At 45.7% G+C, this 12,302-nt stretch overlaps 1 protein-coding gene across 1 annotated transcript in view; it reads right to left on the reverse strand.

Annotated features, from left to right (window-relative positions):
• Positions 1-7,053: 7,053 nt before the first annotated feature.
• Positions 7,054-12,302, reverse strand: part of POLR1D (RNA polymerase I and III subunit D) — a 28,610-nt gene continuing 23,361 nt past the window's right edge. Inside the window, exon 3 of the mRNA XM_075337367.1 lies at positions 7,054-10,015. Coding sequence (XP_075193482.1) covers positions 9,748-10,015 — 268 coding nt within the window. The 3' untranslated portion in view covers positions 7,054-9,747. The remainder of the gene's footprint in view (positions 10,016-12,302) is intronic.

Below are 12,302 nucleotides of genomic sequence, written 5' to 3' on the forward strand. Positions count from 1 at the left end.
AGCCACAGTGATCTTGTCGTTCTTCTTTATCTCTCTCACCAAGGCTCTTCTCCCACGATTGTTCAGTTTGGCTGGATGGCCAGGTCTAGGAAGAGTTCTGGTGGTCTTCTTCCATTTAAGGATTATGGAGGCCACTGTGCTCTTAGGAACCTTGAGTACTGCAGAAATTATTTTGTAACCTTGGCCAGTACTGTATCGTGCCACAATTCTGTCTCTGACCTCTTTGACCTCATGATTCTCATTTGGTCTGACATGCACTGTGAGCTATGAGGTCTTACAGTGCTGGCCAAAAGTAATGGCACCCCTTCAATTCTGTCAGATAATACTCAGTTTCTTCTTGAAAATGATTGCGATCACAAATTCTTTGGTATTATTATTTTCATTTAATTTGTCTTCAATGAAGAAAAAAAAAAAAATTTGTCATAAAGCCAAGTTGGATATAATTCCACACCAAACATAAAAAAGGGGGTGGAAAAAAGTATTGGCACTGTTTGAAAAATCATGTGATGCTTCTCTAATTTGTGTAATTAACAGCACCTTTAACTTACCTGTGGCACCTAACAGGTGTTGGCAATAACTAAATCACACTTGCAGCCAGTTGACATGGATTAAAGTTGACTCCACCTCTGTCCTGTGTCCTTGTGTGTACCACATTGAGCATGGAGAAAAGAAAGAAGACCAAAGAACTGTCTGAAGACTTGAGAATCCAGATTGTGAGGAAGCATGAGCAATCTCAAGGCTACAACTGCATGTCCAAAAACCTGAAAGTTCCTGTGTCTACAGTGCGCAGTGTCAGCAGGAAGTTTAAAGCCCATGGCACTGTGGCTAACCTCCCTAGATATGGAAGATAAAGAAAAATTGACGAGAGATTTCAATGCAAGATTGTGCGGATGGTGGATAAAGAACCTCGACTAACATCCAAACAAGTTCAAGCTGCCCTGCAGTCCGAGAGTACAACAGTGTCAACCCGTACTATCCGTAGGCATCTGAATGAAAAGGGACTGTATGGTAGGATACCCAGGAAGACCCCACTTCTTACCCCGAGACATAAAAAGGCCAGGCTGGAGTTTGCCAAAACTTACCTGAGAAAGCCTAAAACATTTTGGAAGAATGTTCTCTGGTCAGATGAGAGAAAAGTTGAGCTTTTTGGGAAAAGCCATCAACATAGAGTTTACAGGAAAAAAAAAAAAAGAGGCATTCAAAGAAAAGAACACGGTCCCTACAGTCAAACATGGCGGAGGTTCCCTAATGTTTTGGGGTTGCTTTGCTGCCTCTGGCACTGGACTGCTTGACTGTGTGCATGGCATTATGAAGTCTGAAGACTACCAACAAATTTTGCAGCATAATGTAGGGCCCAGTGTGAGAAAGCTGGGTCTTCCTCAGAGGTCATGGGTCTTCCAGCAGGACAATGACCCAAAACACACTTCAAAAAGCACTAGAAAATGGTTTGAGAGAAAGCACTGGAGACTACTAAAGTGGCCAGCAATGAGTCCAGACCTGAATCCCATAGAACACCTGTGGAGAGATCTCAAAATGGCCGTTTGGAGAAGGCGCCCTTCAAATCTCAGGGACCTGGAGCAGTTTGCCAAAGAAGAATGGTCTAAAATTCCAGCAGAGCATTGTAAGAAACTCATTGATGGTTACCGGAAGCGGTTGTTCGCAGTTATTTTGGCTAAAGGCCCTGTCACACACAGAGATAAATCTGCGGCAGATCTGTGGTTGCAGTGAAATTGTGGACAATCAATGCCAGGTTTGTGGCTGTGTACAAATGGAACAATATGTCCATGATTTCCCTGCAACCACAGATCTGCCAAACATTTATCTCTGTGTGTGACGGGGTCTTAAAGGTTGTGCAACCAAGTATTAGGCTAAGGGTGCCAATACTTTTGTCTGGCCCATTTTTGGAGTTTTGTGTGAAATGATCAATGATTTGATTTTTGTTTCATTCTCTTTTGTGTTTTTTCATTGCAAGCAAAATAAATGAAGATAATAATACCAAAGAATTTGTGATTGCAATCATTTTCAAGAAGACACTGAGTATTATCTGACAGAATTGCAGGGGTGCCAATACTTTTGGCCAGCACTGTGTATAGACAGGTGTGCGCCTTTCCAAATCAAGTCCTATCAGTTTAATTAAACACAGCTGGACTCCAATAAAGGAGTAGAACCATCTCAAGGAGGATCACAAGGAAATTGACAGCATGTGACTTAAATATGAGTGTCTGAGCAAAGGGTCTGAATACTTATGACCATGTGATATTTCAGTTTTTTCTTGTTTAATAAATTTGCAAAAATTTCTACATTTCTGTTTTTATTTTCTTCTGTCAAGATGGGGTGCAGAGTGTACGTTGAGGAAAAAAATGAACTTTTTTTGAATTTACCAAATGGCTGCAATGAAACAAAGAGTGAACATTTTAAAGGGGGTCTGAATACTTTCCGTACGCAATGTAGCAGTGATGTTATGTGAAGCCCCGATTACAAGCCGAAAAGGTTAGTTGCCAGCATCAGAAAAAGATGCCATGCACCGGGGAAGCAAATAGAAGACGAATAGAATCACTTATTTTTTCTTACGTGTGCGGCACAACGGAATGCATATATACCAGGATGGGCCCTTAATGGGGGACATATATTCCAGGATAGGTCTATAATGGGGGACATATATACCAGGATGGGCCCTTAATGGGGGACATATATTCCAGGATAGGTCTATAATGGGGGACATATATTCCAGGATAGGTCTATAATGGGGCACATATATTCCAGGATAGGTCTATAATGGGACACATATATTCCAGGATAGGTCTATAATGGGACACATATATTCCAGGATAGGTCTATAATGGGACACACATATTCCAGGATAGGTCTATAATGGGGCACATATATTCCAGGATAGGTCTATAATGGGGCACATATATTCCAGGATAGGTCTATAATGGGGGACATATATTCTAGGATAGGTCTATAATGGGGGACATATATTCTAGGATAGGTCTATAATGGGGGGACATATATTCCAGGATAGGTCTATAATGGGGGACATATATACCAGGATGGGCCCTTAATGGGGGACATATATTCCAGGATAGGTCTATAATGGGGGACATATATTCCAGGATAGGTCTATAATGGGGCACATATATTCCAGGATAGGTCTATAATGGGACACATATATTCCAGGATAGGTCTATAATGGGACACATATATTCCAGGATAGGTCTATAATGGGACACACATATTCCAGGATAGGTCTATAATGGGGCACATATATTCCAGGATAGGTCTATAATGGGGCACATATATTCCAGGATAGGTCTATAATGGGGGACATATATTCTAGGATAGGTCTATAATGGGGGACATATATTCTAGGATAGGTCTATAATGGGGGGACATATATTCCAGGATAGGTCTATAATGGGGGACATATATTCTAGGATAGGTCTATAATGGGGGACATATATTCCAGGATAGGTCTATAATGGGGACATATATACCAGGAAGGGCACAGAATGGGGATCATATATAGCAGGATGGGGGACATATATACCTGGAAGGGGCCCAGGATGGGGGACATTACCTGTATATCAGTGTCAGTAGCAGATTCCCCCTCATAACAGGGCGTCAGGACTACATTTTTTGCTTCAAATTTTTTTCCTATTTTGAACCTCTAAAACCTAGTTGAGTTTTATGGTCTGGTGCATCTTATAGTATGAAAAATGTGGTAATTATTTACTATTAAATGTATGTATGGTATATGTGCATGCAGTATAGTGTCAGTGTGTTAATATATTCCCCTACTGCTGCTCAGCGCTGTTCTACTCCTCTTCTCAGTGATGTCACCACAATTGCAATCATCTAGCTCACTCTATGCTCAATGCGTAGAGAAAAAGTCACTTTTAAACATTAAGGCCATGTGCCCACGGGTCAACATACCCGCGGATTTTGCTGCAGGTCTGTCCGCAGGTTTAATGCAGCTGCTCCCCGGAATCTGCAGCTATCCATTGCTGTGGTATTTCTGCGGGGTTATTGTGGTAAACCTGAGGAAGTCCCGGCCTCTATCTCCATAGTGGAGGAGTGAGAATTCCACAGATAAATGATATATGAATAATTGACATGCAGTTACGTGCGGCTGCGGGAAATCCGCAGCATTTTCCGCAGCCACACATACCGCACCATTGATACAGCACTTCCCAAATCCCATAGGGTAACATGGGGAGTGTTCTGTGCTTGTTAGAACCTGCGGATTTATCTAGAAAATCCAGATAAATCCGCAGGTACAATGTCCCGTGGGCACATATCGTAGCGTGTAAATGGGCCTTTAGGCTATCGCTAGCGAGCGTACCCGCCCCCGTCGTTTGTGCGTCACGGGCAAATTGCTGCCAGTGGCGCACAATATCGCTAACACCCGTCACACATACGTACCTTCCTAGCGACGTTGCTGTGGGCGGCAACCAACCTTTGTAAAGGGGGAGGTTCGGGCGCCGTAACAGCGATGTCACACTGCGGCCGACCAATAGAAGTGGAGGGGCAGAGACCAGCCGCATTAACGACACGCCCACCTCGTTGCCGGAGGACGCAGGTAAGTTGTTGTTCGTCGTTCCCGGGGTGTCACACATAGCGGTGTGTGCTGCCTCAGGAACGACGAACCACCTACGTCCACAACGACCAACGAGATTTTGAAAATGAACGACGTGTCAACGATCAACGGTTAGGTGAGTATTTTTGATCGCTAACACTCGCTCGGAGCTGTTGCACACAACAATGTCGCTAAGGACGTCGGATGTGCGTCATGAAATCCGTGACCCCGACGACATATTGTTAGTGATATCGTTGTGTGTAAATGGTGCTCATTCTGACACATTATAGACTTTCACAGTAAGTCACTTCCAGGTCACACAGAGCGCAGTGTGAGCCGGGCAGTTTGCAGAGGGATAATGTCACGCAGAAGAGCAACAATGGCCACCAAATGGCAGTGGTTGGTATCTACCAAGGAAGGACAATCTGTGAACCAGTGACAGTATCGTGTCTTATTGCTGCATGTGTAAGTGCATCAATGAGTTTAGGGAGTCCATGACCCTATTGGCAGTGGCCTATTTCAGCAGGATAAGGTGCCTGTAATACTGTAGAAACAGTTTAGGAATGATTTTAGAACTTTAGAAGAAAATCGTTGTGTTTGTCATGGACGCTAAAACTCAGATTTATGTGTGAACACAGACTAAGGGCTATAAACCGCAAGATACGTTCGGAGGTCTTGTCGAGCCAATGCCTCGAGGAGTAAAAGTCAACTTGGGCAATACTAAACTAAAGCTATATTGCTACCAGACTTATTATTGTCCTTCTCTGGCCGAGATAAGTACTGCGCACATTTACTCTTCAGTTTATATTTCTACCCATTTCCAACTTTGCTTTATCAAATGAAAACATGTACTGGTCTATGGACTGTGTCTGGTATCGCAGATCAGCCCCATAGAGGTGAATAGGCCAGAACTGCAATACTAGGCACAGCCTTCACACAAGAGTGGCATTGTTGTAATCTACAGCCCGGTTGTCTCTTCCATCTTTATGAGCACTTTTGCTGCAGTCAGTGTCAGAGCCGACATTAGAGAACTTCTTGGCCTATTTGAAAAATCTGAAGATGCTCAAAATAAGTGATTGGTCACAGGAAGATGGGAAAAGAAAATGCTTTATTATTGTTAATATAATTAAAAAAAAAAAAAAAAAAAAAAGCAAAGCCATATACAAACAAGTCATGAGTCGGGTTTCCAAGATGAAAAAAAAAAAAAAAAAAAAGATTGTGTTTCTCTTTCCTCCTGAAACAGCACCCCTATTATTTATAGGTGGAGATGGGAGAATCCAAACAGTAAAGATCCATGTTAGTACCAAAAAATAAAAAAAAAATAAAAATCAGTGTTCTTATTCAGGTGCTTTACGTATGCAAACCACGTATGTGAGCATCGATGTGCTCGGGTACACTCGGTGCTCGGGTACACTGGGTGCTCAGCCCATTGGGAGCCGCTTGCAGTGTTTGAACGGCTCTCAATGGAGGGTAACAACAGCATAATCAGATGTAGTGTGCACTCCAAAAAATAAATACCAAAAAAACACCTCCCTCCCCCGGAAGTACTCTGTTTATGGCTGGCTGTATGTGGGCAGAGAGCTGAACTGCCCAGTCATTGACTTCTAATGGGGCTCAGGTCAAGTCCGGGTCCAGAACAGAACGTTATGTAAAGTCCGGCTGAATCCGCCAAACCAACTTCAACGGTTCCGCTCATCTCCATTTATTGGCTTTAAAGGGAACCTGTCACCAGATTTGGCGGTCACCATCAGTAAGTTCTTATATACAGTATTCTAGAATACTGTATATAAAAGGCAAGGCCGCTGTGTAGAACGTAAAAAAAACACTTATAATATTCCCAGAGGGGCCGGTTGGGTCCAATGGGCATCGCTGCTCTCGGGTCCGGCGCCTCCTCTCTACTGCGATCTCCATCCTCCTCCTATCCAGCCCAAGCCACCAGTGTGGTCCAGCGCAGGCGCACTCCGATCTGCCCTACTAAGGACTGTAATGTAATACTACTACTGTAGTGCGCAAGTGCGAGGAAAGGTTAAAGACCCCCCCGCACATAAGCACTACAATACTTTGATCTGCCCTGACTAGGGCAGAACAAAGTGTGTCTGCGCAGGACCAAAATGCCGGCCAGTAAGAATGACACAGGATGCATCATGCACACGGGCCTCAGAAGAAGGAGGACTGAGATCACCGCAGAGAGCAGGCGTCGGACCGTAGAGCAGCAACACCCATCGAACCGGACCACCCCTTAGGTGAGTATTATAAAAGAGATTTTCTCATTCTACACAGCGGCCTGAGCTCTTATACATATACAGTATTCTGAAATGCTGTATATAAGAGCTCACATGTGGTGGCCGCAGCTCATAAGGGTGACAGGTTCCCTTTATAGGGAACCAGTCCCCACTTTTTTGGCGTATAAGCTGCGGCAAACCCACCGGGCTCTTACATAAAGTATTCTAACATGCTGTATATAAGAGCCCAGGCCACTGTGAGAACATAAAAAAACACTTTATAATACTTACCTAACGGTCGCATGGTTGGCCATATGGGCGTCTCCAGTGCCAGCGCCTCCTCTTTCGGAAGCCTGGGTGCATGACACGTCTACGCCATACACACTCGCTGATCCTGCGCAGGCGCACTACAATACTTTGATCTGCCTACTCAGGACCTGAATGCCGGCGAGTGTGGATGACGTCGGACGTGTCACGCATCGCGGCTAGAGAAGGAGAACAAAGATGGCCAAAAGAGGCAGCGCCGGCACCGGACAACAGAGACGCCCATCTGGCCAACCAAGCGACCGTTAGGTAAGTATTATAAAGTGTTTTTTATGTTCTCACAGCGGCCTGGGCTCTTATATACAGCATGTTAGAATGCTGTATATAAGAGCCCGGTGGTGGTGGCCACAGCTTATAGGCCAAAAAAGTGGTGACAGGTTCCCTTTAAGACAGAGCTGTAATACCAGAGACAGCCCATGGACAGGAGTGGCGCCGTTTCTTGAAGAAAACGCACTTTTTTTTCTATATTCCCAGACAATACACTCAAAAATGTACATTTCTGTTAGACATATTCTAGAATTGCATTTACAAAGAAACTTTAACCCTTTCAATGATATTCCAAAAAAAATAAGATGACACAAGGTCTTCTTGTGCTTTATGGCTCAGTTACACGTGTAGGGTTACGATACACACGCGGACCACGTGGGGCCATTTTTGTGTTAAGAGTGCAAGCCTTTTGTCCCGTTAGTACTGTACTCTACAAAGTGTCCCTCAATCCTTGGCTCTTCTGCTACGGCAAAACAACAACTCCAATCGTGCCTTGACTGCCACATGCTAAGAGTTGTAATTTTCATAGTTCAGGAGAGCCATATATTAGGCAACACTGCAGGCTCCACATTCCCTATATCTGCAAGAACATCCACAAGTTATCTTCATTACACACAAGCCTTCATCCCAACAACTATGCAATACTCACACCTGTTTAATAAGTGGTTTAAAGGGAACCTGTCAGGTCTAATACACACCCAGATCCACGAGCAGTTCTGGGTGCATATTGCTAGTCCCTGCATCTAGTAGCTTGGAGAAAGGGATCTTTAGAAAAAGTATTTCCTTTATGATATGCTAATGAGCACATGGACTAGTTGTAAGGGCGTTACTTCCCCAGAAAAGTCACCCTCTTAGCATGTTAGCACACCCACAGGGACGTGCAAACATGTTGTTCAATGTCCATTGCCCATCAGCGGCGACGCGCGTATCTGTGTCCACTGTGACCGCTGATCTGAATGCCTGGCACTTCTGATCATGCGCAGTATGAAGCCGGATGTACATGTCCCGACTTCAGAAAGATCTGGTGCATATGACCGGAAGTGTCTTGACTTCGAGTCAGCAGTGACAGCGAATACAGATACGCATGTCACCGCTGATGATGCTGCATTGAATAGCATGTTAGTATGCCCCTGTGATTGTGTCCTCGCCAGATGTAATCTGAGTGCACACGATCAGAAGTCCCAGCACTTATAGTCATGCGCACTATGAAGCTGGGTGTCCCGGCTTCAGAGAGGTCTAGTGCGCATAACCGGAAGTGCCAGGCATTCTGATCATGCACACTGATCCTAACCTGGCATCTGAGGCGGTGACAACAGACAAAGGTACATCCATCATCGCTGATGATGCAGGACAATGACCATTGAATAGCATGTTAGTACACCCCTGTAGCTGTGCTAATATGCTAAAAGGGCGGAATGAGCACAGGAACTAACGCCCTTGAGACTAGTCTCTGCGCTCATTATCAGATCATAAAGGATCTTTAGAAATACTTTTTCTAAAGATCTCTTTATCTATGCTACTAGATATAGGGACAGTTAGGCAGGGATTAGCAATATACACCCAGAACTGCTCGTGGTTCTGGATGCATATTGCACCTGACAGGTTCCCTTTAAGGTGGCCATATAGCTAGGTAGTTGTCAACTAATGATTCCTCCTTCACATGCACGCTCAGCCAAGTGAGCATGCATTGACTTTGGGAAGAGAGGAGTACACTGCTGTCAGATACCACTTGCGGCAGCTCATCCTCCCATGAGAAAGAAAAAAGGATTGGGCATGTTAACATTTTCAACATGCTCAATTAGACACGAACCAACAGATTTTAACTACCCCGGTCTGGGGTCTAGGACGGTCCTTCAGTGGCAGCGGGTCTAGGACATTGTTCTCTTCCATCCTCCGTCCTGTATACAGGGCACCTTTGCCATTTACTTGACCCCCACGATGTCACTGATTAACTAGGTCTCACGTTATGGGGGCTAGTAACACCCAGGGTGTGGGATATAAGATTGTCAGCGTAGAAGTGATCACTGCCCTGGAGGACCGAACTGGACCAGGGTAGCCGGAATCTCTTTGCTCATGGCTGAAGCTGTCCTTCCTTTCCATTATTTACCGTTAGTCAGGACACCCCATACACATTAGATGGTCGGCTGGTGATCAATAGCTAAGGCAGACATTCATATAATGTGTATGGCCGCCATGACTGTCCTATTACAGTCCAGCACCGTGTGCGGTAATAATTGCAGAGACGTTTATAACATATAACAGTCATTGCCAGAGTCGGATGAGACTGGGTATTAACACCCTACATATTGCAAAACGATAACAGTAAGAGCCTTATTGCTGCCTCCAGGTCCCCGGCTATCGTCTCTTGCCCTCGCTCTTGGACTGACTGTGTCGTGTGCTCTTCCCAGAAGACTGCGATCTCTTCTTATCTTTTCTGGAGTCATCGCTCCTCTTATAGGGATGTGAGCTGTGCTTGTCTGAATGGCTCCTCTCCCGGCTGCGGTCCCGGGGCTGCTTTTCATCCTGTGTCCTCCTGCTCTGCTTCTCCCTTTCCGGGGGCAGGGTGTTTTTAATGGTATTGATCAGAAATCGTTTGTTGGTGCTGGCGAGCGGACACTTCATCCTGCAAGAGAAAACACACAGCGGCGGCAGTCAATGAGTGTGTCTGGTGCGCCACCTAGTGTCCGATGTAAGCATGATGCAAGGGATGCAAAGATCCACGTGAGCCTAAGATTGGTCATACAGACACAAAACACTTAGATAAAAATGGTAACGGCTTTTACATCTATCTTGGTTTGTTTTTTCGGCAATTTTTGCTACCTGTGTATTTGTAAATAATGGTGACCTTCCGAAATGTTGACCTGTAAGTCCTACTCATTCATGTATTGTGCGGAGACCGTCCATGCTGTGGATATAGAAAAGTGTTATTTATATGTAGCTCACTGTTAAAGGGATGGTGTCTATGACTTAGAACTACTATGCTTCACTAGTTTGGGGTAAGTTTCTAGGCGAAGGTATCGATACATTGCTTAATTGCAAAAAAAAAAATTCACTGTATTATTGTCCCTGAGTTTGATGGAGAAGTCAGAGACCCCAACTGACCCTATTTGCTGCAAATTATACTCCTTAAAGGGGTTGTCCGGTATAAAATGATAAGTCTGCAGTCACTCTATGTGTCCTTCTATATGGCTCCAGATTTAGGAATCCTCACAGTGCACTATAAGGATTTGCCAGTGTCTGAGCCGTGACGTGAAAGCAATTGTGCGCTATGCATGTTTACAGCCAGAACCTAACTAGTGGGCACGGCCTCACTCAACACAAGTGGATGGAGGGGGTGCATCTGACTAGTGGGTGCAACCTTGCTCAATACAAGTGTATGGAGGGGGTGCATCTGACTAGTGGGTGCAGCCTTGCTCAATACAGGTGTATGGAGGGGGGGCATCTGACTAGAGGGAGCAGCCTTGCTCAATACAGGTGTATGGAGGGGGTGCATCTGACTAGTGGGTGCAACCTTGCTCAATACAAGTGTATGGAGGGGGTGCATCTGACTAGTGGGTGCAGCCTTGCTCAATACAGGTGTATGGAGGGGGTGCATCTGACTAGTGGGTGCAGCCTTGCTCAATACAAGTGTATGGAGGGGGTGCATCTGACTAGAGGGAGCAGCCTTGCTCAATACAGGTGTATGGAGGGGGTGCATCTGACTAGTGGGAGCAGCCTTGCTCAATACAGGTGTATGGAAGGGGTGCATCTGACTAGTGGGTGCAGCCTTGCTCTTTACAAGTGTATGGAGGGGTGCATCTGACTAGTGGGTCCAGCCTTGCTCAATACAGGTGTATGGAGGGGGTGCATCTGGCATCTGACTAGTGGGAGCAGCCTCGCTCAATACAGGTGTATGGAGGGGGTGCATCTGACTAGTGGGAGCAGCCTTGCTCAATACAGGTGTATGGAGGGGGTGCATCTGACTAGTGGGAGCAGCCTTGCTCAATACAGGTGTATGGAGGGGGTGCATCTGACTAGTGGGAGCAGCCTTGCTCAATACAGGTGTATGGAGGGGGTGCATCTGACTAGTGGGAGTAGCCTCACTCAATACAAGTGTATGGAGTGGGTGCATCTGACTAGTGGGAGCAGCCTCACTCAATACAGTTGTATGGAGGGGGTGCATCTGACTAGTGGGAGCAGCCTTGCTCAATACAAGTGTATGGAGGGGGTGCATCTGACTAGTGGGAGCAGCCTTGCTCAATACAGGTGTATGGAGGGGGTGCATCTGACTAGTGGGAGTAGTCTCACTCAATACAAGTGTATGGAGTGGGTGCATCTGACTAGTGGGAGCAGCCTCACTCAATACAGTTGTATGGAGGGGGTGCATCTGACTAGTGGGAGCAGCCTTGCTCAATACAAGTGTATGGAGGGGGTGCATCTGACTAGTGGGAGTAGTCTCACTCAATACAAGTGTATGGAGGGGGTTCATCTGACTAGTGGGAGCAGCCTTGCTCAATACAAGTGTATGGAGGGGGTGCATCTGACTAGTGGGAGTAGCCTCACTCAATACAAGTGTATGGAGGGGGTGCATCTGACTAGTGGGAGTAGTCTCACTCAATACAAGTGTATGGAGTGGGTGCATCTGACTAGTGGGAGCAGCCTCGCTCAATACAGTTGTATGGAGGGGGTTCATCTGATTAGTGGGAGCAGCCTTGCTCAATACAAGTGTATGGAGGGGGTGCATCTGACTAGTGGGTGCAGCCTTGCTCAATACAGGTGTATGGAGGGGGTGCATCTGACTAGTGGGAGTAGTCTCACTCAATACAGGTGTATGGAGAGGGTGCATCTGACTAGTGGGAGTAGTCTCACTCAATACAGGTGTATGGAGAGGGTGCATCTGACTAGTGGGTGCAGCCTCGCTCAATACAAGT

The sequence above is a fragment of the Anomaloglossus baeobatrachus genome, chromosome 2 (genome assembly GCF_048569485.1).
Source record: "Anomaloglossus baeobatrachus isolate aAnoBae1 chromosome 2, aAnoBae1.hap1, whole genome shotgun sequence".
Taxonomy (NCBI): Eukaryota; Metazoa; Chordata; class Amphibia; order Anura; family Aromobatidae; genus Anomaloglossus; species Anomaloglossus baeobatrachus.